The sequence below is a fragment of the Lepidothrix coronata genome, unplaced genomic scaffold, assembly GCF_001604755.1.
Source record: "Lepidothrix coronata isolate B3197 unplaced genomic scaffold, Lepidothrix_coronata-1.0 Scaffold41, whole genome shotgun sequence".
Taxonomy (NCBI): Eukaryota; Metazoa; Chordata; class Aves; order Passeriformes; family Pipridae; genus Lepidothrix; species Lepidothrix coronata.
The window spans coordinates 4,112,853-4,138,775 of NW_016690221.1; the positions used below are offsets into that span (position 1 = coordinate 4,112,853).

General features: G+C 40.7%; 1 protein-coding gene across 1 annotated transcript in view; it reads right to left on the bottom strand.

Annotated features, from left to right (window-relative positions):
* Positions 1-4,232: 4,232 nt before the first annotated feature.
* OTOA (otoancorin) overlaps positions 4,233-25,923 on the bottom strand; it is a 29,759-nt gene continuing 8,068 nt past the window's right edge. Inside the window, 19 exon segments of the mRNA XM_017813311.1 lie at positions 4,233-4,291; positions 4,294-4,336; positions 4,338-4,541; positions 6,379-6,476; positions 7,454-7,590; positions 7,995-8,137; positions 9,534-9,689; positions 13,383-13,570; positions 16,001-16,130; positions 17,254-17,347; positions 18,780-18,970; positions 19,848-19,983; positions 20,558-20,631; positions 21,138-21,255; positions 21,635-21,690; positions 22,266-22,406; positions 22,717-22,884; positions 23,380-23,595; positions 23,957-24,080. Of these exon segments, the coding sequence (XP_017668800.1) occupies positions 4,233-4,291; positions 4,294-4,336; positions 4,338-4,541; positions 6,379-6,476; positions 7,454-7,590; positions 7,995-8,137; positions 9,534-9,689; positions 13,383-13,570; positions 16,001-16,130; positions 17,254-17,347; positions 18,780-18,970; positions 19,848-19,983; positions 20,558-20,631; positions 21,138-21,255; positions 21,635-21,690; positions 22,266-22,406; positions 22,717-22,884; positions 23,380-23,595; positions 23,957-24,080 (2,476 nt within the window).

Consider the following 25,923-nt stretch of genomic DNA (forward strand, 5'->3'; position numbering starts at 1 on the left):
TACACATCTGCACAGGGGACAGATCCATATGACTGGATCCTGTGGATAATGGATATCTGCATGAAGGGGTTCTGTGGTTTGTTTCACAGGAGTAAAAAGGAAAGTGTACGTGTTTCATTTTCCTCTTAGCCATGGGAGTGTGCTGGATTGTGAATGGATAGCAGATTACATACATGGATTACATACCATGCATACTAGTGCTCTCCATGCCTCTCTCTCCTTTCCATCTATTCTTCCCACAGAAATTCAGTTTCAACAGTTTTGAGGGAGGCGTCTCATGAAACACAGATTTTGTAGAATGGGCTTTTCCATCAGTCACCTTTGCTCATTGGCAAGAGTAAAATTCCTTTTCTAAAATACTTGCCATCCAAGATGCTCACACCATCTCATGAACCAAATAGGATTTGTAATCTCACCATGAAATAAGGACATTAAGTGGGTGCTCCACATTTACCCCTCCTACACTACTCTTGTAAGAAATAGATGCATCTTCAACCAAATGCAATGCCAAAGTTCTTAACAGAATTATTAATTTAATAAAATATATAAGTAATCAAGGAGTTCAGCTATTTAAAAGCACTTGTGCTTGAAAGAAATTACAGCACAGATGGCACAAAACAAAGAGCTCACTCCTGCTCCAATTAAAAGCTAAACTCTGACTCCCATGATTGCAGACGGAATCACTCCCAGGTACATTTTATTGACAGAAGAAGATCCTTTTCAGCTCATATAGATTTTTGAAGTGCTTGCTATAGCTAAGGCACGTATCTGACTTAGGCAGCTGAACTGGAAATGCTGACTGTCATCTTGACATGAAAACACTCATCTTCACTGAAGAGCACACAGAATTCAAGTCAGGCAATTTCTAGAAATCAAACAACCTTTTGGTACTTTCACATCTAAGTGAGGTGGAAATTTTTAATGTGAAAACACAGATAAATCTTTATAAGGTCTTTGACCCACTGAAGTATTTTTCAGTTTTAGTGGGCATTCACAAGTATTTGCTGGGATTGATAAAACAAATTTCTTTCTATTTAAATAAACGTTGCAATCTACTGTTCACATGCAGAAAAGGAAACACGGTGGGAAAAGCTGGAATCTTACCATTAGCATTAGAGAAAAAGGTGCCAGGCAGTTTGCAGCAATCAAGAGTTCTTTGCTTATAAAATGCAGAACTAAAGCATGTAGTATTATGTGTAACATCATGTCACACCTGACAGGGCTGGTTACAGGCAAAGGCAGCAGATTGCTGAAGGAGAAGAGGGAGAGGAGGGGTGAAAATGGCCATGCTCTCATTCCTACTTTGCCAATAACAAAGCCCTGAAAATCAGGTTGGCTCCTGCTGCTGCAGGAATTACAGAATCTATGGGACTGTGGTGGGAACTGTTATTCCCAACAGCAGCAACAGCTCACATTCACCTTCCCCAGCAGCAGCAAAGCAGCGAGACTCTTCCCTGAAGCTCTCCCTCTCAGCCCACTCCTATTGCTTCCCCATCTCAGCAAAACTTCAGTTATGCTTTCAGGGTTGAGAATCCAGATGTAATTTTTGCCACAAAGAAACACAAATAACAGCTGGAAAGGCATTTACTACAGTACAGCCCTGAGTAAAAAAGCTAAACTTTTCAGTCTATGTATTGCCTTCTTTAATCTAGAAAAGATAAAGACTTTTTAAATGGCAAAAGGGAAAACTGTACCATGAATTCTTGGTATAAAATCATGATGAGCAGCATCAAAATGTATGTTTACATGCAGAGGCTTGACAGTCTTAGTAGTCTGTAGACCCAGTGCACAGTTTTCCCTTAGCATTCCCAGATGTACACTTCAACCCTGCCTGAAGTGAAGGGACTGTCTCTTGATGAACACAAGCAGGTTTCCATGGTGCATTTTTTCACATGAAATACTAATATATTGCCAATGCCCTCAGTGTCACCAGTTCTGTGTCGAACACAAACAGCCATGGGGAACTACAGGTGCAGGTGCTTAAATTTTAAAAATGTGTTATCACTTCTTATCTGAGCAGGATTTAAACCAGCAGCCCAGAAGTTATTTTATTGCAATAGTAGTAACTTTTAGTGCAGTTTCTACTACATCACACAGAAGGATCGCCCCTGTCCAGGGAATGTACACTTGAAGTAGAAGAAGAAAACCCAACAGATTGGTACAATAGAGTGGACAAATTAGCCCATGTAAAAAGCACTGGGTACCAGACATAAGCCTCCAAATAGCAGTCCCCTGTTACCTGCCCCCAGGTCATTCAGGTTCCTTCCCCACACATAATCTTATCTTTCACTGATTTTCTCATGAGGCAGATAGACCATTTCAGTTTTGAAATTTGAAGTATTTGGAGGGATACTGAGTTACTTGCTAATGGTAAAGGTATGGAAAGGAGATAATTCTCAGCATGATGGCAGATGAGTGTGTTGCTTTTAAAAAATTAATCACTTTACACTCAGAACTCTCAGAGCCTCTTGACTCTACTGTTCATGCTGAGCTGAAACTCTTTTTCTCTAGCATATCTGTTGTAAGCTCCAGGACTCTGAAAATCAAAAAACAAAGAAAAATATTAAGTCTTTTGACATACCTTGCTTTGCAGGCTTAAAGACTAAGTTAGAATACTTAAGCATTTAGTTTGTTTATTTGGAATCTCTAACTTAAGCCCACCAGTGCTCTCATTAGAATTTAGCATGTCAAAATGTTAAAATCCAATGAAAGTTAATGCCAACGTTCTTTTAAATGGAGATTATCGAAGTGGTTGTGGAATAAAGTCTTATAAATAGACTGGAGCAGGCAAACCAGATTAATACCAAGAACACGTGCCAAATAACAATGCAGTAATGGATTGGTGTTACATGGAATTTTAAATATACTTTTGTTATGTTTGGCTTTACAATAAAGATAAGATAAAGTGCTTTGCCCTTGATTAGATTCAGAGATAGTCTAACAGAGGTACAAGACACCTTTGTAATACAGAAAAATCATTCAGACGTTGTTATCTCTGTATTCAAAGCAAGAAGAGGGTCCCACCGTCCTTCTTCACTGTTACAGGTGAATGATACTTCTGTTCTAAAGTTACCTCTTACTGAAAATATAACTTACCTCAAGATTCACAATCGTGGGTTCAGAAAGGCAGGCGCAGTGCAAACACAGCACACCACCAGATGCCAAAGCTGCTCAAACAAGGAGCACCTGGAAGGCAGAAACCATTATGTCTTAGTGTCACGCTAAAGTTCAGGTCTAGTACAGTCTTATCTACACCACCCCAAAGAAGTGCAGCAAATTCCACCAGCTGAATCCTCATTGCATTCAGCTGCTCAAAAGACATCACTGGCCAGAACTGCAACTTCCAGTTTAACATCCACACCTCCAAAAAGAAGCATTTCATAGGGTGGTACTCTCTAGAGACAGCAACAGTGAACAAGAAGCTCAAGAACTCAGGTTGTTTTTACCCAGGAAACTCCTCCCTTTGGTATATCTCCAGGAGGAACAGGTCACTTGTGGGAGGGAGCTGGGCTGAGAGCACCTTCCAGGTGCTTCCGGGAAGCTCTGCTCTAATTCCAGCAAGGGCATCATAGGAATTTATTTCCCCTCACTCCTGTTTTAGCACTTCAGCTTCCCTCTCTCTTCTTCAACAGTTTATGTCTCACTGGTGTCACAGGAAACAACAATATTTGCTGTCTGACAGGGATAATTTCTCAGCCTTGGCTTGACTATGTGCACACTCTCCCTCACTGTAACACACCCATTAAACAGTGTAACTTGCCCCGTATAAACTGCAATATGGAGAAGTAAGAGGTTAAACCTCTGAAGCACAGTGCTAATAGGCTTTAATTCCAAATAGGATGGGGACCGCAGGAAAAAACATTCAGTGGGTCCTACAGTCTGGATAAAGATGCTAATCCACCCCAATGCTACCTCCTGCAAGGGAACTCTTGCAGCTCTGCAAACAATGTTGTGCTGCAGGTAAAGGTTGTGCCCTGAAGGCCAGAGACAGAGAGTCCTGCCTTAAATTTAGGCAAAGAATATGGGAAGGAAGGAGAGGGAAAAGCTCACTGTTTCAGACTCCATTTTACATAAGTTAGTGCTTAGCACAGTGTAATGCTACCAGCAGCAGAGAGCTGCTAATGCCATCTGACAGCCTTCCTCCATTACCTCGTGCTCTGGGTAAGTCCAACAATGTCCTGGCTGTTTGTCTTGGTCAGGCCTCTGTTTTGAGGCATGACTGAAAAAGCTGATTAGTAAACTCCCTGTAACCCACCTTCACAATAGAGGTCTGGCCCTGCTGGATGCTGAGACACCCCACTGGTGTATGCCCTTCCCCTGAGCAGGAGGAGGGAGAGACTCCACTCACCACTTGGAGCTGGGGTTTGCACCTCCTGGGTGGATCCTGCACTGCTCTGTGCCTCGGGGGGGCTGGTCCTGGCTCCGTCCAGCGCCAGCCTCAGGCTCTGGAGCTGTGATGCATCCAGATGCTCCCACTGTGATCCCGTAACCATGGCGGCATTTTCGGGGCCCAGGTTTGCTATTTGTTCTGGGGACAATGCCTGGGAGGAATAAAAGACAGAAAAACTGGTTTAGGCTGTCAATTATAGAAGGCAGGTAAGGAATCAGAAGTCAGCACAGTCTTGCATTTGGAATGAGGGACAGTAGCCTTCAACATTGTGTTGCTATAAAAGAGCTCAATAGAGCTTAAAAAAATCCTCTGTATTCATTTACTTCCCTGACCACTCATCTATCTTTCACTTTTCTCTTTGATGCTGGGAGCTGACAGCCTGAGCAGCTTTCTATGCCAGCACTGTATTGGACATTTCTTCAATATTTTGTTGGAGTTTAATTTTCCAGCCATTTCTTTTCTGATTTTGCTCAAAGACTGATGGCATTGTGCATCCTCTTGTGTTTTTGTTTGCTTCCTCTTACATCTGCTCCTGAGCAACCTCACTTGAACCGACATTTGACCTTTGATTATAGTTAGCAGTAGAGCAATGAGATGAAAAAACCCCATGCTTTAATCTCATTATCCAATTTTCTCTTTTAGATTGAAAATCTTCCCAGTTTGGTCATATTAAATTTAAAAATTAAACATGGCAATCATAATCTTACAGTAATTATATCACATAGCAATTACCCAGTTTGCATTATTGGGCATGCTGGATTGCTTTGCTTCTAGTTAACATTCTGCAGTCATAAGCATTTTAACCCTCCTACACAACAAGCCTTCTTTCCTGCAACAATTCTGCATCCAGGTTCTACTTTGGGAAGACAAAATTCCCCTTCCAAGTAGGTCAGATGATGGAGCAAATCCTTGCCCATTTTTCATTGTCTGCCAAAAGTGAGCTCGTTTAAACTGAGCAAATTCATGTCAATACCTACAGGTCCAATTTTGAATTGAGCTTCCTCTTAACTCAGTTAAAGTCCATAATACAATGCAATTTTTCATTAATAAAAATCTGAATAATATATACAGCTGCAAAAGGAAGCCATACAAAACCTATGTGAAACCAAAATCTGCTTTGAATCTTTCAAACACAGAAAACTCTTCCAAAAAGGTGCCCTGTTATTTGTTAAGCACTTTTTGTAGTATCATTACCACTCTCACAAACAGAAATCTCTGCTATTTGATAGAAACTCTACAAGATGCTATAGATCTGTTTTTCAAAGAAATAGTTTCACTAAGGGCATTTCAGGCTTATCTAAACTGTCAGTGGTGCTGTGCAGAACAGTCAGTGTTCAAGGAGGTTTTCTCTTTTATGGGAGCTGACACAGTTAACTATCTGTTTAGTTCATCTGCCCATAAGTACATTGCTTGCCTGAGCATCTGAGAGAGACCAGCCTAGGCAGAATATTAATCTTGTCACTAAGTCAAATAAAGTCTGGGGCACTGATCTCAAGATCCCTGTTCTAATTTCTGGTCCACATTCAGAACTGCTGTAATTAGATGTAATTCCTTTCCGATCTGTATCTGTCTGTACAATCTGTTTTGTCAGAGCTAACTCAGTGGAATGCTGCCAGATTTTAGGTTAATAAAACAGCTCTTACACACTCAGCAGAGAAATTTGTAGCTGTTAAAGCACCCTTGCAAACGTTAATAAACAGAGAAGAAAACCCTGATTTGAATACAATACTGCTAAAAAGAAAGTCTGTTCCCTGCTTTTTCTTTGGGATGCATTCTGAATAATAAATAAAGCTTGTCCAGCATATTTCATCACAAGTACAGGTGATACAGCTCAAAGTTAATGTTTCAGATCCTTGATGGTCTCTCACTTAACAGACCATAGAGAAATTTTTGCTGAAACCCAAAACCTATAAATCAGTGCTGCAGTTTATTTATAGTAGAGTAAAAATGATAGAAATTTAGTCACTTCTTCATAACAGAGCTCTTACTTGGAAAATTTCAGGAGGTATATGTCTTACTGCTGCTGGCTGGAAATACGGCATCAAGGTTTTATCAAAAGCTTTTAATTCATCCTCATTCAAACCACCTAGAAAACCCAAACCATAGGAATAAAACTCAGTTAATGTTCTTTTTATTAGATTTATTTTTTAAGCTAATACAAGTTTTAAGCATTTATACAAAATATCTAATAAATAGTTTATTACAGGGCTTTATAGAGAGAGATACTGGTTCTCTTTTTGTTTGGGGTTTTTTTTTTTCATTATCTTTCAACATTACAAATCATCTGACCTTAAACATTGTATGGAATGTGCTCTACCCAAGTTATTTTATCTTGGAAAAGAGAATGATTAAAGTCAATAAAATAATAAACAGTGTTATTAGTGAATGTTTGTTACAGCCCCTTCTGATGCAAGATTAGGGAGCATAATCATGCACTGGGAGCTACTTCTTCACCTATTAGGTAGTTCCAGTGTGGAATCATTGCCACAGGCATCGGGGATGCTAAAATTTATGGGAGTTCAATGTGCAGTTAAACGATCACAGGGAAACAAATCCATGAACAAAATGGTGTGTGACCCCTGGCTCAGGGAGCCTCCGAGGCTGTGAGAGCACTCTGGAGAAGTGTCACTGCAGGCCAGTCCTGCCCTTTTGCTGTTCCCTGGGCAGCCCATTCTCTCCCCTGTTGGAGGCAGGATGCTGTGTCAGCACTGCTCTGACCCAGTGCAGCCACTCCTGCAGCAGCCTGGTGCACAAAGAGTGTCTCTGGAATCCTGGTTGGTTTTGCCTTCTTTGATTTACCCCTTCCAACTTACAGGACCCAAGAGACTTCAGGCTGTGCTTCCCAAGGTCAGTTTGACTGGATGAGAGAGAACCCTATGGAGAATACCACGACTTTTCCTTATTGCTAATGAAATTGCTGGATGTCCATCCCTGCAGGTGACTCCTCTCTGGAAGAAATGTCTTTTGCCAGTCTAGAAAAACTCACTGCTACATGAACCTGTCTCTTAACGCTGAATAACAAGACTTCACAACGAACACCATCTGGAGCCTGAATTTTGTTACCTGCTATAGTACCAATTTCCTGTAAGACAGAGCCATTCCAGCTGGTAGCGGCACCAAACACAGACTCTGTCATCTTCTTAAACTGCCTCAGAACAGGGGTGCTACAAACCAACAGGCCAATTCTTGCAACTGCAGCACTGCAAAAGGCAACAAGGGCAACATTACATGCTGCAGTCAACATGCAGTGCTAAATATGCCTGGAATATGCATAGTCTGCTGTAAGATGACTGTTGAACCCAATTGTCAATTTAAAATATATGTGCACAAATTGCATACAAAAGTTTAAGGCTTTAAGCAAAATCCTGGATTTCTCAATGCAATATTTAAATAGTGGGATATAAATGGCAGCGGAAACCTAAAATAGAACATGTTTTAAACAACTGCTGTATGCCGTCCATAACAGTTATTGCCTTTCTAAAAATATTTAAAATGTAAAATGGTGTCCTTTGGGCTCTGAAAATCTTGACAGAACAAAAATGGGACAATAAATTTTATCAATAGAGACACTAATAAATATTTCATTAAGTATAAAGTGCAGTACCTGAATTCAGCAGTCCTTATGGACATGATTTCTGTGGAGTTCAAAGCACAGAGAATAGCTCCTAATCCAACTAAATCAAAGCTTTTTAGTGTGCTGATGGTCTGGCCAGAGTCTTCTAGAAACCCTTCCAAAATAGATCTTGCCTACAAAAGCAGTAAGACAGTAAGCATGAACAGAGCAAATAGAATGGAAAGTTTTGTTATTAGAAGCTTCAGATCTTCCCAGAAGCTCTGGAGCATAAATACATATCCTGAGCCTCCCCAGTGTATGGCCACGGCCTTCAGGAGGAGCACTGTCACCACCTATATGTGACACTTAAACAGGACAGTGTTACACAACCACTTCCCAACTACAAATGGTGTGAAAACACTCTGTACCTCCTCTGCCAGGTCACAAGGAAACCCTACACCAGAAGAAATGGGCATTGGATTGCCAGCAGAAATGCCCAAATCAGTTAAATTGCTAGAAGAAAACATATAATACTAATGGGATCAATATGTAGTTTTTATTTGTTTTAATATTCAGGTTGCCTTGTCTTATTTAAGTGTCATATATAGGTGGTGACCTCTCTTTAAGATTAATTTTCAGATATGAATGGGATGTTGGTATCAAAGAGCCTTTGCAAGCCAAAGTAATTTAGAACTGTGCTCATCCTAAACTAACCATTTAAAAACTGTGAGTCTAGCTCAAGCCAAAGGCATCCTCCAAAGTCAGTGGAAGAAACAAGCATCTTCCAAGATTTCCTTATCTATCCACAATGCTGAGCCTCAAATGAGTAGCTTAAAGTAGCTGCCTGACTTTTAGACAACTGAAGGTAGGCAGGATCCCTTAACCAGCTATTCTTACTGACAGCAGGAAACTTCAAAAGAAAACTGATATTGTATAAAATCCTCCCAAGTGCTTCCTTCGGATGATGCTCTTCAGAACAAGAATCTATTAAACAGATTTGTGATATTCTGCCAAAACTGCCACTATGCAACCACAGAACCCTGATGGTAAGGGCCACAAAGTCAGAAATCTGCTGCTGCTAATTGCATATACAAATAAAAGCTTTTAACTCTTACTTGAAAGTTCCATTGACATAACTAGAATTCGAGGAAAGAAAGATGAGAGGAGCATATTTGCTAATAACAGGATCTAGAGCAATGGTTGCTGGGGTTGAGAGCACACTACCTCTGCAGTGGTTACTTTAGTTAGGAAGGACTGGTGTCTCCCAGCTGTAGTGTCTGTTCCAGGGCCAGTGTGAGAGGAGCTGCTGACCTCTTTCTACTACTTAGTGGGCAAGTGCTAAAGAACACACTCGTCAGCACCCCAGTTAACAGTGATTGATGTGCTCTGGCCACCTCACCAGGGCAGCCAGCACCAGGCAGACACCAGTGCTGACCTACCTGCCCACTTCCACCAGGGTCCCAGCTGCAGGAGAGCAGCAGGGAGCAGTGTGGGTCCCTGGATCTGTTTCCTAGGCCATTCCAGGACTTCAGTCCCAAAGGGCGTGAAGCCAGAGCCCTTCACCAGGAGTACATTCAATAAGATACTTACCTGGGTAAGAGTCCACTCTGTTTGCTGACTAAGTACAGAAACAGTGTCGATGGAATGCAAATCCAGCTCTTGGATTTCGTGCTCAGTGAGGGCCAGAGCAATGCGGCCCAGGGAGACAATGTGGTAACTCTTCCAGTCAGGTAGCAACCCCCAAACCTTTAGAAGAGATTAATTAATGTCTGTTAGGTCATTAGGAGTCTTCCTCTCTATACACCATTCTCAAACCCCTTGTTTTAAAAGTCACAAAACCTGCAGTATTCCTCGTTGCACACAAAAGGCAGAGCTTAGGTATTGTGAAGGTTTTTGAGGTTCTACACCAATTATGCTTAGTTTATCTAAAAATGCTGCAATTTTTACAGCTTGGCCTTGTTGATAAGTCAGAACAGGGACTGCTGGAAGTGTGGCTGTAGGAGCAAAACCACTAAAACCAATAAAAATGGGAATCTGTGCCTAGATCCACACTGTTACACTGCTACCACAAAAGCAGTATCTGGACTACCCAGGCTTCTACCCAGCTGCTATCGCTCCAGGGAACTGACTTTAAATTGCTTTTGTGACCAGTCACCACGGCTCAGTCACTGACAAAGAAAGCAGAAATCAAAGTGGAGAATTGGGTAATACAGATAAATAGCCAGTTCCTAAAGTTCTGATTTCTCACTTGTGTTCATACAACATTAAAATAAAAAATAACTTAAATGTGATTGTACAGATACAGTTAAACTTATAAAGCTTTGTGAAAAATGAAAGAAATAAGCAGGGCCTCTTCCAAATCAGTACCAGTGTATTTAAATGGACAAGTTCCCCCGCTTTTAACTTCATCTGCGGTAAAGTTGCAGTGATTGAAAAGCTGTCACAGATCAACCCTAAGGAAATTTTGATTTCAGAAAAGGTCTGCCTGAATAAACAATACAAAAAGTCCATCAAGAACTGAACTTTCAGAGGCCAGAACTATCAGTTACATTTAGTTGGCAATGACAGAAGACGGTAGTCGGTGGTCAGTGTCTCTCCGGATGTGGCCAATTGCCTTCACAGAAAAAGACACTGGGTTTTGGCTGGAGGAATTGACTTGAACAAGACAGGCATAATTTAAAAAAGGAAAAAAAAAAGCTCACTTTAAAGCTCCCATGTACTTCAGCAACTCTCCTTTATGTCAGTCAATACATGACAGTTTTCTAGTACAAGACTGTGCTTCTAACTTCACTTAGAAAATAAAAAATAAAAGCCCAATGCTGGGCTAAGCTGGTGGTTCATGCTGTCTGATTCATGACAATATTTACTCCATTTTCAGGATAGCTACAATTTAAGTTTTGTCCAAAAAATTAGAAAGGACAGAGCTAGTAAGGACTCACTGAAGAGTATCTGCAGTTGCCTACTAAAGAGTGTTTGCACCTCCAGATACTTATGAATTTGTACAACCTCCATAAAATATAGAAGCAGGGCTCTGGAATCTGAATCTCTGGAATTAAGTACTCCTTACACAGAGGTGCAGACTCTCTGCTGTTCATACCAAGGTGCATATCAGGGCTGCCGAGGTGCTTTTCCCAACTGTGACCCTCAGGTTAAGGATTTGTTTAAGAGACACGTTGCTGGACCCGCACCTCCCAACTGAGTTTCCACAGACCTTTTATGTTGGTTTTACGATGTCATAAAGAAACACACAAAGGATCTAAGCCTGGGAAATGTCAATCTCTTCCAAAGAAAATAGATAGTAAAAAGCTTTAGCCCAATTTTAAAGCTCCTAATTCTCTAGCTGAAGAGATACAGGAAACACATGCAGGAAAAAATGTCCTGTGTCTCTGTCCTGATCTAGGTCATCAACTGCAGGGTTTGAAGTACTTCATAAATAGTATTATCTGACAGTGCTGGGTAAATTCTCAGGCATATCGATATAAATAACACAACACATGAAACTGAAACACTCCTTTGTCCTCATTCACCTGGGCACCACAGATCCATACATCTGTCACTATTGCAGAGCTGGGAGACCTTCCACTTACAAGTGAGCTAAGCTGCTTACTTTCATTAAGACACAATCTGATATCTAGACTTCTTGTATTAGTTTGGAACAATGAGTAGAGTATGCATTTTCTTTTAGGGGAAATCAATCAATTTAGAAGAAATTAAAGCAGGCTTAATGAAACCTTTAATCAAAGATGCCCTTTAGTTAATAACATAACAGCACATAATTTCAAAGAGCTTTGCCTGTACTGTCTGATTTCTGATGCTTCACGTTCAGTGTAACACCATGTTGCATTTTGCAAATTAATATATAGGAAGTCTGCCTTAGCCTAAAAGCAATCTGTCTTACAAACACTCACACACAGAATATAATTCCATTTAGTGCCCTAGAGCTCTGTGTACCTTTGAACTGAATAGAGCCAGAATGTGAGGGTATTAACCTTGCTGGCAATTTCCCTACAACAGATACAACTCTGTAAATACACCAATATGTTGCAGTGCTGTAAAATATTTTAGTTCCCACTATCTCAGTGGAACACTTTTTTAATTTCCTTCTGGGATTACATTTTTTCCCCTTTTTCTACACACGTCTGTGCTGACAGAGGGAAGCTTTCTGAGAAGGATGCATTTGATGCCTGTTGTCCTACTGCAGCAAGGCAGCAGAGACACAACTGCAGAGTCACCATCTGCTTTGGGAATCTGGTCAGTGCCACTTCTCTTCAAGCATCTACAGTTCTGGTGCTTTAAAAGCTGAGTTTCACTGCTAAAAATTGCATTGTTGGCCTTACCTACCCAAAGTCCATTTTCAGCTCCACTACTGTGGCTGCAGCTGCTGGTTTAAGGAGCTGTCCCCTGCTCCTGCTTTCCTCCAGAGGTCACATCCCTCAAGATCTCCAAGCCTCTGCACTTGTACTACTTGCAGCCAACTGCACTTGTAGATGCTCCCCAACCTCATTCTGTCAGAATGATCTGACGGAACCTAAAAAGGACTTTTGAAATGTTGGATCATTTTGACAGAAGGGGATTACAGAGTGGTCATGAAGAGATGGAAGCAGAGAGCAGATAACCTCCAGCAGATGCTGGTGACAGGAAGCTGAAGACAGGCTAGGGATGGTAACCTCTTCAACCCCTGGGTCTCCTGCGACCAAAACAACTTGTCTTACTGCACCCTGAGGCTTTTCCTGGTCACCCCCAGGGAGAAGTGCAACATCAACAATAGGCATGGAGCAAGCTCTGACTTCTTCCCCAGCCCACAGCAGGCCAAGGCAGGGCTGCTCAGAGCCCAGACACTGTGCTGGTGCTGTGCCCCAGACACAGACACTGCTGACCTGCCCCCAGCACAGCCCCGTCCCGAGTGCGCTCCCAGAAAAGACAGACTGACTGCAGTTGGGGTCTTTTTTCTCCCTAAAATTTCCCACAGATGGGTCTGTCTGTCCCTGCCTGTGACAAGAAGGTGGGAGAACGAGCTTTATTCAGCTAATAGCAGTCTCTTTCAGTCGGTTTGGTTTTACACCACTGTAAGCTATATTTAACACCGATGTAGACAGTTTAACATGCCAAGCTGAACTCCCAGCAGGGCAATCAACAGCCCCTAGTGCTGCTTGCTGATTTTTCATTTATGAAACAAAAGTGAGGAACAAACAGAAAACTAATTCAAAAGTAAAAACATTTAACTTTTCCAGCTGCCAATAGCTCAGAACTACTTGCCTGTTGACTCTGAAGCAAGAGCAATAGTCTTCTATCACCATCTCATATTATTTTTCCAATAAACCATAGATATTCTTGCAGCAGCAGTGACATTGACATAGCACAGTTATTTTAGAACTGCATAGTTCAATAAGAGCAAATCAAATTACAGATTTAATTTCCCTTCACAGACAGGATAGTTACCTGCTTGGCTTTTTCCTTCAAGGCAGTAAGCTGGGAGTTGTTAAAACCTGAGACAGTCCCAAGAAGTTCCACATTTTTGTCAAAAGTCCCTGGGTCCATGCATTTCAGTTCCTGATCTGACCAAAAGATATTTGCTTCTGCTAATTTAATTATTTCGTCTGAAGAAGGAACTCTGGTTCCCAGGCAATCTGGAAAAAAAAAAAGTCAAATAGCAAGTTTTCTTCAAGGAGACTGAAAAAATAAATTGAATCAATATAGATATATAAGAGAGTGACAGACTATGATATGATATTGATAAATTAATTGTTCTGTAATGAAATATTTAAAAAAATATTTACATTCCTAATGTCCTGGATATAAAACTAGAATTTCCCTAACTTGCAAGAAATTGATTATATTCTTTACACTCCAAAGGCTGGACAAGAAAATAACAGCAGACATGTATTTCAGAACAGTTACAATGCAGGATGCCAGAATAAGACTAAATTCTGGACGTTTGCAATGAGAATAACCAGTGTAGTGCAAGTTTCTTTCAAGTCTAATTCCTTAAAGGCATCAAAACCCAGGCTTATTCTGAGGTAAAATGGGGCCTTGCTTCAGTAAGAGTGAAATGCAAATCCTTGGGATGACCCTCGTGGAAGCCTCCAAAAATTCACCAAAAACTGCTGCAGCTGAATGAGCTCCACGTTCCAACAGTGAATCCACCAGCAATGTAACAGACAGGAGAGGTGCTTTTACTCTGAAACGCCCTGACAAAGATGTATGTCTTGTAAGACTTGCCTGACATTTAAACAAGGTGCAGACAGGAGCTGGATGTGTCAGAGAAGCACAGTTGCTTGTTCTTTATGTCAAAGCCTGTTGTTAAAATGTCAGGATCTGGAGAGGGCTGTTCACTCACCACAGAACTGTTTGGACAGACAAACTGCCTTTAGAAATCTTATTTACAGGCAGGTTCTGGCCCTATTCATGATCAAACCAGACAGTTTCCATTGTGTATTTTAACAAATCCTGGTCTTTGTTGGCATAATCTACCTCTAATGTTGATGGAAAGCAGAAATTAGAATCCTAATGTGGTTGTTTACTGCTCTCTCTCTCTCTCCTGTCACTCATTTAGGAAAACCTTATTAAATAATTATCTAAACCAAATAATCCCTACATGTCTTCAGATACGGCCATTACCAGTAAAAAGCATGAATTTCACAGATGCTGTGCCTGAGCTAAGCTCTCCCAGACAAATAAATTAAAGCGAGGATGTACAAAGTACATTTGTACTTTGAAAGGAGGCAGAGGAGGGATTTATTTGCATCAAAGGAAGCTGCAGCAGTGGATAGAACACTGAAAAGATTGAATCTGTTGAGCAAACGAAAATGCAGTTCAGCTCCCACTGTACCAGCTGATGTTCCGCTCTCCCTTTACACCTCCCTCTTGTGCAGCTGCCCTGTTTCCCTTTCCCCTGCTGCAAAAGGTCAGCTTTTCTCACGTAAATACTGCCTATCCAGGCCCAGTGCAGCTCCCTTCCCCAGGTCATGAAAACCTGAGACTTCGTGTCCTCGGAAAAACCGTTGATTTTATTATTTGTAACACACCAGGTACACTGGTGTGACCACAGAGGGAAACACTAATTAGACTTCTGACTTTGCTTCCTGGATCTGATGCTACTTCAGTCTTCCTTTTGATATAAATTTAGTTTGATGAAAAACATCTATATATTATAACATCTCAGTGCTTGTGGTGAGAAACTTGAATTCTTTCTCCAGCACTGGCACTGCTCTCTGGTAGCACTCTGGACACACAATTTCGAAGTTTTGCCTTGCATGTTCCATCTTGCCTCAAGCACTACCTTTGTTTTTATCTTGATGTGGACATGGATGTAAGAACTCTGTCACTGGTAATTGCTACTGTTATTAGTATTAGCTCCCAAGTATTTCAGGTAAGAGAAAGAATACATTTATTGTAATAAAGGAATATAGCCAGATCATGTACCTTATCCAAAGAAAATGATCCATTTGTCACCAGAGATTCTGATAGATTAGTGTGGTTGCTAATTAAAATACCTTTTAAATGATAACAAACTTTGTCCATTTGGACAGAAAAAACACAGTGCCACCACTGTCAGATTTAGGAACAGACGAGTCACCATATGCTCATGTCTGGCAAAGGATTAACTACGTGCAATCTTTTGACACAGGGGTAACTTGTCACCTTCACAGGCTTTTAATTTGAGGATTTTTACTTAGATTACAAAGGAAAGTAAAAATAAGCAAAAAAAGTAAAAATAAACAAAACTCTCTAATTCAAATAATTCATCTTTTTTTCCTTTGTGCACTCAGAATCATTCCAGGAGATGCCTAATTGTGCAATCCTGTAATGAAATTAAGTGTTTCAGCAATTAGTCAATGCATCATACAACTATGGGCAACAGAATGAAGACTCTCACTGCTTTTGCTAAAAGTCTGAACCTCTTCTAAGTTACTCAATGCTTTCTTTTTTATTATTCAGCTTCTCGGAATGCATTTGGTGACAAAGTGAAACAAAGTCTGTTTGAATTGCACAACCACAGCCCCAAATGGCCCCACTGTGAACCAGGCACTTTACAGAGATACCAGGCAAATACTGACCAGGTGTGGTGAGAGATGAGGGGGTGTTGGCAGTGGCATTGGAGACAGACTGAAACACAGTTGATAAAAGCTCTTCAGCTGAAGAAACTGGTCCAATTGTCTTTGCTATTTGTAAAATGATGTCTGGGAACTTCAAATGGAAAAAAAAAAAGAAATAAGTCTTCTTTCTCCCTTTTAAAACAAACCAATTTGGCAGAGAAAGACTTGTGCAGACCTTAGCAAATCAGGGGTTAGTAACAGCTCAGCCTCCTTCCTATTGTGCAGATGTTTCAGAAGAGAGTAAATTGGCCGCTACTGAAAGGTCAACAGCATACATTTGAGGGGAAAAAATTAGAAACAAAGCAAATTCTGAGTGATTCTCTCTCTTGGATGCTCTCTCAGTTTCTGGCAACACCTGAGCACTGCCTGATTGGAGTCTGTGTCCGGACCCTCCTGGAACAATGAATTTCACTATTCTGTATGGGCTTTATTTTGTTTGTCTTAAATTTGCCAGACAAGTGTAAGAATTGAGGATAGGGACCCAATTAAATGATGAGAAATAACTTTGACCTGTTTGCCTTCTTCAGGCTTTTTTTGAGCTCTTTCCTCCACCCTGCTGGACACCTTCCTTTCCTTTGAAGAGTCCTGTTCTATTTGGTCAATTATAAGTTTTACCTCCAGTGGAAAAGTTGCTGACTGTGCTCACATATTTCTGCTGAAGAATGAATTCCTCATTCCAGTATAGTTTACTCCTATACATAAAAATTTTAAGCTTGTAGGAACTAAAGAGGGCAAAGAGACTCCAAAGTGCAATGCTGAGTCCATCAGTTATCATTCATGTGCTACACTGGACCTGGGGCAAAGGGCCATGTGAGTAAATGCTAATTTGATCCATATGATTCCATTAATAACAGGATAAGAAATGTAACTTTTATGGCTGGAAGGCAAGGGAATGGAGGAAGCAAAACTGCAAGGTGTAAAGTACTAAAAATGAGTCTGTGTCACTATAAATGACCCATTTTTTCTATGTGACAATGTACAATTATCACTGTTCACGTGCAAATAATCCTTTATACTGACATTACCCTCAAGAAGAAATCTCAGAAATTTTTGATGGAGTCAAGAACATGTGAAACATTAACACAGGGTTCCTTGCCAGGAGAATTATTTACCTAGTTTAGCATTCAGATTATATGATTTGGATTGCATTGTGACATTCACGAATTCAAATTTTAACATCTTTTATGAATTTAAAAGTTATAACAAAAGCATACCTTTTCAGCAAGGACATTTAATTCCTCCTTTGACAGAAGAGCTATGAATGGTCCAACATCTAATGTTGTTGCTGCTGTCCAGTTGTTTGAGGAGCTGAAGAAATATTTTGAAAAATTATATTAATGAAGAATGTTTACAATCAAAATGATACTAAAACTTCAGAGTTTTTATCTACTTTATCATATAGGAAACACAGACATTTCTATGCCAACGTAATGATTCATTGTTATTAGCATCATTTTGCATTTTCTCATCTCTCTGTGATATAAAGGGCATTAGTGGAACTCTCAATACAGTCAGAGAAAGCCTTCAAATACAGCAGAAATGGAGCTCTCCCTCAACAGCCATAGTGTTTTTTGCATTACAGTGTTCAAGCAAGGAGAAATAATTCTTTTTTTGAAAGAAAATTTACCATTTTCTGTCAGGTTCATACTGCAGCAGCAGTAACGTGCAAAATGGTATCAAAAGAGAAGCATCATACAGAGCTGACAAATGTTAGTCAACCCACTTGGTGGGTGACAATAAGGCACTTGGATAAGTAATTTTCAGCCTGGAAAAGCCTATAGGACACAGTAACAAATCTGTTACTAGCTTATGTTCTCACAGAAAACTTTATTTGCTTTGTTGCTCCACTAGGAGGATGTTTGACTGGACAAATATTTCCAAAAAAACCCAATACAAAATAAAGTAAAATCTTATTTAGCACAGTGTGCCATGATTCAATAAAATTGATCTGTATCAAGATCAATGCAGGGAGGGGATCTGGTGGAAGATATTTCTATTCTATCACCAGGAAAATGCTGACTTAGGAGGAAGATGAACGAGCATCTAACATGATTAGGTGGATCAAGTGACAGCCTTTGGGTCTGAGGGGATGGTTAGAAACTATGCATTGTCTCCCTTTTCAAATGCAAGATACTTCTAAGAGACAGTGCAAGAGAGAAACAGTGTATTCTTGCCAGACAGAGGATGGCTTTGTCCCTTGCATGACTGATACATAGCGTGGTTCCAATCGCCCTCCTAATCAGAGCCATTAGTGACACCCAAGTGACACCCAACATGCTGCCCAGTTTTTTGCTTCAGATGGTTGAATTTATACCCCTCTGCTTCTTCCCTAGCTCTCTCCTATTGCCACAGTGCTTGCAGTCTTCTTCACTTGTCTTCTCACACTGAGTATCCCACTTCCATCTTCCCATTCTTTGCATTCCTGGGCCATTCTTTGCCTGTAACACCCTTTCTCTTGCCAGGCCAGTGAGCCTGTTTGCCTGCCCCTCCTTACACTTTCTCTCCTTTTCCTCTGGGACTTGAGTCATGCAGAGTGTCCCTGGGGTTGTATTTTGTTCCACACCTATCACGTTACACACAAGAACAGAAATGTCATTCTAGTGGACAAGCCCCCAAGCTTGGCCAGTGACAGAAGCTGCTTTGTGCTGTTTTCACTGCAGTTCATCTGGGCAAAGCAAATGCTTGGTATCTGCATGGCCAGACCATCAGCAAGAGCAAAGTGGTGTATTTAATACCTTACCCATATAACTCAAGGAGTTTGTATTTAATTTCAGTCTTCTGCTCGTGGCTGAGCTGTTGGCAGAGTTTGAATTGATGGAGGGCTGTTGCCATTGCCTTCAGGGACACTCTGCCTTGTAGAAAGGCTGGAGGTAAGTGGCAGATTAGATTTCCAAGTAGGTCAACATCATATTCATCAGCCACAGAGCCGTTCTGAAACGAGAAGCATTTACCCCGTTGGCAGAGCTAACCTTGGCTCTTGCCCTGCATCACAACTCATTTAAGCTCTGTGACCCTTTAAGGAACAAAGACATAACAGTTTGCACTGGCAACTTCATCTACGATTTCTGCTTAGACTGCCTTATATTTTTTGGTTTTAGCACTGCAATTGGTGATATTTAATAAGCACTTCTCAGGGCTCTCATTATTCTTTATTCCATACTGAAGCACACATAGAAAATGTGAACTCCCCCCACACCTGCAGAGGTGGTGCAGCTCTGCCTGGCAGCACAGCCCTCACCTGGCCCCTCACAGCAAAGGGGCCCCAAGCTCTTGCTGTCAGAAGGCTGAGCTCTGAGGGGTTTCTCAAGCAGCTGCCAAAACACCAGGGATTATACAGCTGGTAGTATGTGTAAGGACAGGAATATTCACAGCTACATCAAAGAATAAGTTTCCCTTAAAAGCTGGTGAGTGCTGCAGCCCCCTGACAGCAGAAGTCCCAAATCCTCCTGCTAGCAACATCTCTCCCATGGAGCCTCCTGTGCCATGCACAGCTCTGCAGGACTGGCACTGCTGGGAGCCAGGGGAACAGCTCCAGCTGCAAACTGGTCAGCTCCAGGCTGTCCTGGCCAGTTATCCGTGGTCAGCAACGACATTTCATGAGAACACTTTGTAACATGGATGGAGTCAAGGAAAATTTTTAAGGAAGCTGTAAAAAGGTTTCCTCAGGCAGTGAACAATAATATCGAAACAGTACATGAAAAAAACCCCAAAAGAATACAGATGGGTAAGTCAAGAACTTATGTAGAAGGTGAATCTCTCCATCCTCGTGGTGTCTCCTCCACTGCTGCCCCCTCCCAGCCATACCCACCAAGCACTCCTGTACTTTTTGCAGGACAGCATTCCTTTTGTGATGGCCTGGATTCAAAAGGTCCATTTCAGTCTTCCCCAGACTTTCAATGAAAGGGACACACAAAGGGCCTGAAACGAACTCCAGGTACTCAGAACTGCAGAAAGAATTCAAAGAGTCTCAGAATGCAAACCTGACCTTCATATACCCATAACCATACCCATAAAATCTGTGATGACACAAACATTGAGAGACAAGGCTGGACTTGAAAAATCATAAACTGGACAGGCCAGAAAAGTTGCAATTAATCCTCATCTTACTGTAATGCCCTTTTTGTACATTTGTTTTCCCTAAGGAAAAAACTGTCACTGAAAAGTTTTGCTAACTTAGAAAAATGTCTTAAAAACACACTGAAATGTTTTTAACCATACAGAGCAATATGCTTCAGCAGCACCCAGTGGTTTTGACTTATATATCGACTCTCAAAGAAACCCTAAATAAATAAGGAAAACAAATCTCACAACCTAGGGGGTAAAAATCCAGAATTGTGACAAAAATAGGCCACACTAAAAGACACCAAATATTACCAGCTTTCACTTGACAGACACTTTGCCTACAGTCAGTGACCACTTCTGATAAATTACCATTTCTTTGAATCATCAGTTTTCTTAGGACTGAAGAGATTATTTAAAAAGTGCTCAGAACTTAAGATGTAGTAAGATGTAACTCACGGAAGCACCAGTAAGAGGAAGGGAGGAATAGATGCATTGGAGACCTTCCAAAACTTCCAAGCTAAACAATTAACCTAAAAGCAACAAAAATTTAGGAACTTAAACATCTGGCAATTTTGAGGAAGAATAAAAACATGGCTTGTTTATTGCAGCATATAAATTAGCATACATAAAACTGTGCATATTATCTTCAGAGAGCATTTTTCTTTGGGTTTTTTTAGAGTTTTCTTTTTGTAGACATCAGAGATGAAGCATCCTATATTTGGGTGCATGAGAGCATTTGTATGTTTTCAAAACTTCTATATATTTCCAAACAGATTACTCATGAATTAACAAGTCAGAAGGGCTGTAGAAATTTCTTGCAATTTGTAAGTGGCAAATGAAATTGTCAAAATGAAGTATGATAACAGAAAAATTCACACATAAAAGATTTAAATAAAATATGCTAACAGACAAGCTGACACAGATAAGATTAAAAAAAAAAAGAAAGTAAAAAGAAAATTGAATGAACCAAATTCTAGTTTACCTAGTTTGGATATTGGGTAGTATGTTTATCTAGACAAAGTCTTTTTGGTTTTACCTGATATGGAGAAAGCAGATGAAGATTCATTTCAAAGAATTTAAAGTTGTTTAAAAATATGTCTGTGCCCATACTTTCAATGAGTTGACAAGTTACTCCTTTCACAAGCTGTCCTGTGCTGATAGGAAAAGCAAATTTCAATCTTTTGAATATTTAAGCAGGATCTAGTCCTTGCTCCCCACAACCCTGCCCTAAGATAGAGTTTCTTGGCCACCTCTCTCTCCTGTTTCTTGTAATTGAAAGGCTAAATTGAAAGTAAAACTGCAAACAAATTGAAAAATACCAGCTAAGCCTTAAAATAGCCAAACCTCTGCAATGCTTTGAGCCCGATTTTGGATTTGGAGACCCTTTCTAATGAGGAAGGTGAATTATCCTGTGGTATCCAGGAATGACTAAACTTAAGACAGTCCAAAATAACCATGCATGGTTTACCTTGAAGTTGCTCTTATGACAAAACTAGTCTTAAACCCCATTTCAAAGGAGACTATAATCCATACCTTAGAAGGTCAACAGGATAGTTTTTCTTAGACAGTAATTCATACAGATACAAAGCCTGAAATAAAAGCCACCATACTTAAAGTTAAGTTTAGTTAATCCAGTTGTAAGACACAATGACTACTGCAAGGTTTATGTACTCTTAGCTCTCTTATGTACTCTACAGGCACTTCTATGATCCAGCCTGGCCAACCACAAGAGGTTTGGCATCCAGTGCTGAATTTCTTCTTCACAAGGCAAGACATGGCTGACTGGTGTTATGGGATCATGTTAAACCTGGCCATGGCCCACAGACACTGAATAACTTGGGTTTGAGGGGACCTCTGGAGATCATCTGATCCAAACTTTCATCTCTCTGGACAGAGCCAAAGAGCTGATTGTATATGCAAATGTCTGTTATACAGTACTGGAAAGAGAAAATTTACATGGCAGAATCTTGGGGACTTAAACTCAGCATATTAATGCTTCCCTTTCCATAGCTTTGTTTCATAATGCTGCCTAGGCTCTGAAATCCCTCTGGTTGTTTATGTCAAGATATATTTGAGGCAGTTCCTTCCTTTCACCTATGTTCCTTTTCCAGTTCTTCCATCATACTAAATTGCAGGGGAATGGGAACTGCATAAGAATTTTTACCTGGCTGCTTCTTAGTTCTTTTTCTTTCATTGCTGAAGAACTATATCCAGTCTGCTTCCATAAACCAGAAAGAGAGACTTCTTTAAAGAAAGCTCCTTGTATCTCTTTGACTGATGAAGAAAAATCTCCAGATGCAGCTATCTAAAAAGAGGAACACAGAATGGCATTTCAGAACTGATGCTTAGATTTACAGGATTTGCCCTTCTTTCTATACTGTGTAATATTTCTCTTAAGAGGATAAAGGAAAAACATGACAGTATTAAAAATGCAATGGAAATAAGCAAGAGAGAGCCTTCCAAACACACGTGGTGTTCAGAAAAAATCCTCTGGAAATGTTAACCTTTGAGCTAAAGCACACATTCGGTGGCAACATTTTAAATCGTGCTCTGCATAGCTGGTGACTGTGCTCTTGTGCAGAGAGAACCTGCTATGCACTGGAGTTCATCATCACCTTCCTGAGGATCCCTTGTTGTTGGGCAGGAGATAAGTCAGACAAGTGCTGGGATGTTGTGCCTCGAATAAGCTGGGAGAGCTCCCCTGGGTTCATGCTGTACAGGGACTGGGTGCTGATGCCCGTTACCAAAGCACCCATTTGACTGACATTATGGAATGATAACACCTGCAGAGAGAACAGCACAAACAGGAAGTTTTCTGGCTGGAGGACAGCAGATATATTTAAAAGCAGAAGTCAATAAATAAATAAAAACTATTACTGTCAAACACTTAATACATTTCTTGCCTGGGGATGCACTTTCTGTGTCTGTCCAGAGAGCAAATGTGTGAAGTTTCCCAGAAGGTCCTTTTTCTGAAACTTTGGCAGGACCCTGATTCCTTCCATTACTGTATATTTGAATATACAGTCTGGGATCTCTGATCATGCAAATTCTGCTTAGGGCAGTGACACACACAAAATAACATACACAACTGTCAAATACAAACATTCCTTCTCTCTGTTACACTAGAAAATTACTTTGGGAGGTACAGTCTTGGATGTTTTTATTTGATTTAAACACATTTTTCAGACCACTAACTTTTCAAAATCTATGGTTATTGTTGAGAAAAAGCCATTTCATTTTTAAAAACAGGAGGTAGGAAAGCTGTTATCACAAGGTACCTTTTCATAAGAAAGGTATTTACTGGATAAAATCATAACTTGGCTCTTTGCCCAGCCAGAGACTTGGTTTAATGTTGCAATAGCATTATGCACTGCTTCAGGTGACAGAGATTCCAGCTGACTTGAAGTTAGTCCGACCACAGCATCTGACAGAGATCCAAGGGTATCATTCAATGTCTGGTTTTGCATGGCAATGTTCAGGAGTTGGGATTTGAGCTAAAGCAAACAAAAAGAGCAGATGGGAAATAAAAACCTGCCAAGAACCAATTTCCACTATCACCCAAAACACTAACTGGAGTCTCTGGAATAGTCATTGGCAAATATTCAGTGAGCACACACTTCATAAAATTTCAAAAATAGAACCACAGTTGTGAAAGGAATATGGAGCAGCAGAAAATAGAATGACAAAAGAATGAGCACCTAAAATGGACTTCTATTCTTTACATTCTTGAGAACTATTTTCCCTTATTTCTTAGATCACAGTTATTCACTCTTTTCTTCTCTTATTCAAGAAGAAAGTCCCTCTTCCTCTGTTTTCTGAGTTAGGTTAGGCAAGAAGAATAAATACCACACCCACCTTGTGAACCTCAGCTTGGAAACCTCTCAGTTGATTGCATTTAATCATTTGATGAAGTAAAGCCCGGGCCACAGCTGCATCCATCTGTTCCAGGTCATCATAAAAGCAAACCAATAAACCCAGCCTATGGAGAAGAGACACATTAGCTGACTTCTGACATAGGAGGTGTGACCCTTAGGAAAGGGAAACAAAGAATGTTACACCCTACTTGTGCTCAGAACTGGAGTCATTTCTGTCTGTCACTTGTGGCTTCAACTACGATCTTTAAAACTTACCCAGCCTGAGACTGGGGTATGAGACACATGCAGTGGCCTCTGTATTCAGCTGAACTCTACCTGGATTGCTTGTGCTGCTGAAAACTTAACTCTCCTGGTTCCATTTGTCTATGGCTGGATTCTCCTGGTTAACAACTCCACTCACTTTGGCAGTATAATCTTGAAAAGGATGGAGGGCTATTAAAAAATCTTTGGAACTGGCTGCTGAGTTCTCATCTAGGTTGACTGGATGTTTTGAGTTCTAAATCCCACTTGGATTTCACAGGCAACATAAGTCATTCATGTCTCAGAGCAGCAGCTAGAGCATTACGTGGCCTCTTCATTGTTTCAGGTTTAAACAAAGCCTGCTGCATTTCACATCAAACACAGGACTGGCTGATGGATGGAGATCTGAACAGTTCAACACCAGTTAGGAGAAGGCATGCCAGGATTCCCTCCCTCAGTAGTGCCAGCACAGCAGCCTGCAAGGCCATGTTGTGGACCAGATGTGGAGCTCATGCTCCTTCACAGGACCTGTGCTGTAATATTTAAGTCAACATTTCCATTAACCTCTGTAAAGTACAACCACAGCCACACCACCAAGGGGAAGTGCCTGTTGTAGGGGGCCTTCTGACTTAGGCCTTGTGCTTATTTAGTGCCACTACCTGCAGCCCTGCAAAGAAAGAGCTTGGAATTGCAGATCACTCTTGGTGGACTTTGAACTTTATAGTGATGGTGATGAACTTGTTTGTAGGAAGCCTGAATCAATTCCCTGTCCCTGTAAAATCTTAGTCTTTGCTTTCATAATTCACACAGAACAAGAACCTCAAAGATGTGGCAAAAGCCCAGCTTTTCTGCAGCAGTCCATTTTTTAGCAATTCAAAGAGGCATAGGTAGAGTTTGGGCCATAATGTCCAAATCAACACTGGACACTGCTGCAGCACTATCACACACTCAGTGAAATTCTGCAGCACAGAAAGGCTTTTATTTCCTCTATTCCCTCAACAACAACCTGCTAGAGATATAACAATATACTGCTTCAGCAGCCCATCTGAATTCATGGGACATCATCAAACCAACATACAAATCAAAGAAACATCTGTAAGAGCATTTTTATAACAAATAATTACCTTCCAATGCATTACTGCATACCCACCAAGAGCTCTTCATCTCCTTTGGGATTAGCAACAATGAATAACACTACTTCTTAAAAGTAAAAGTGCATTTAAATCATCGGTATGGTTAAAATGAGTAATATAAACTAAGTGTGTTGTAAAAATGGAATATATTAAGGATTATGGAGCATGACATTTCCCTCCTCTGTGAGAACGTGGCAGCTCTTGTGAGTGACAAAATCATTTCTAAGATTTCTGACACTGAAATTTAGAGCGTGGGCATAATTCTCCTCTCGCTTACACCCCTGACAGTGAGCAATGCTTCAGGGAAGCCAGAGCTGCACTGCAGCAGCGACAGGAGCTCTGAAGCCATAAAGCATATTCTCCATTAGTTTAAAACTCCAAGGTATCCCCCAAGGAGACTACAAATAACTTCAGACAGTGGTGTCTTGGGACTAAATACATCCACTGATCTGACAGTGTGAATGTAAATGTGGAGCACGGCGCTTCCTCGCAGCAGCTCACACTCTCTGCCTCTTTGTGAGTAAGAGAGGCAGAGCAAGAGCAGTTTGTTTTGGTTTTTTATTAAAGTTAGTTC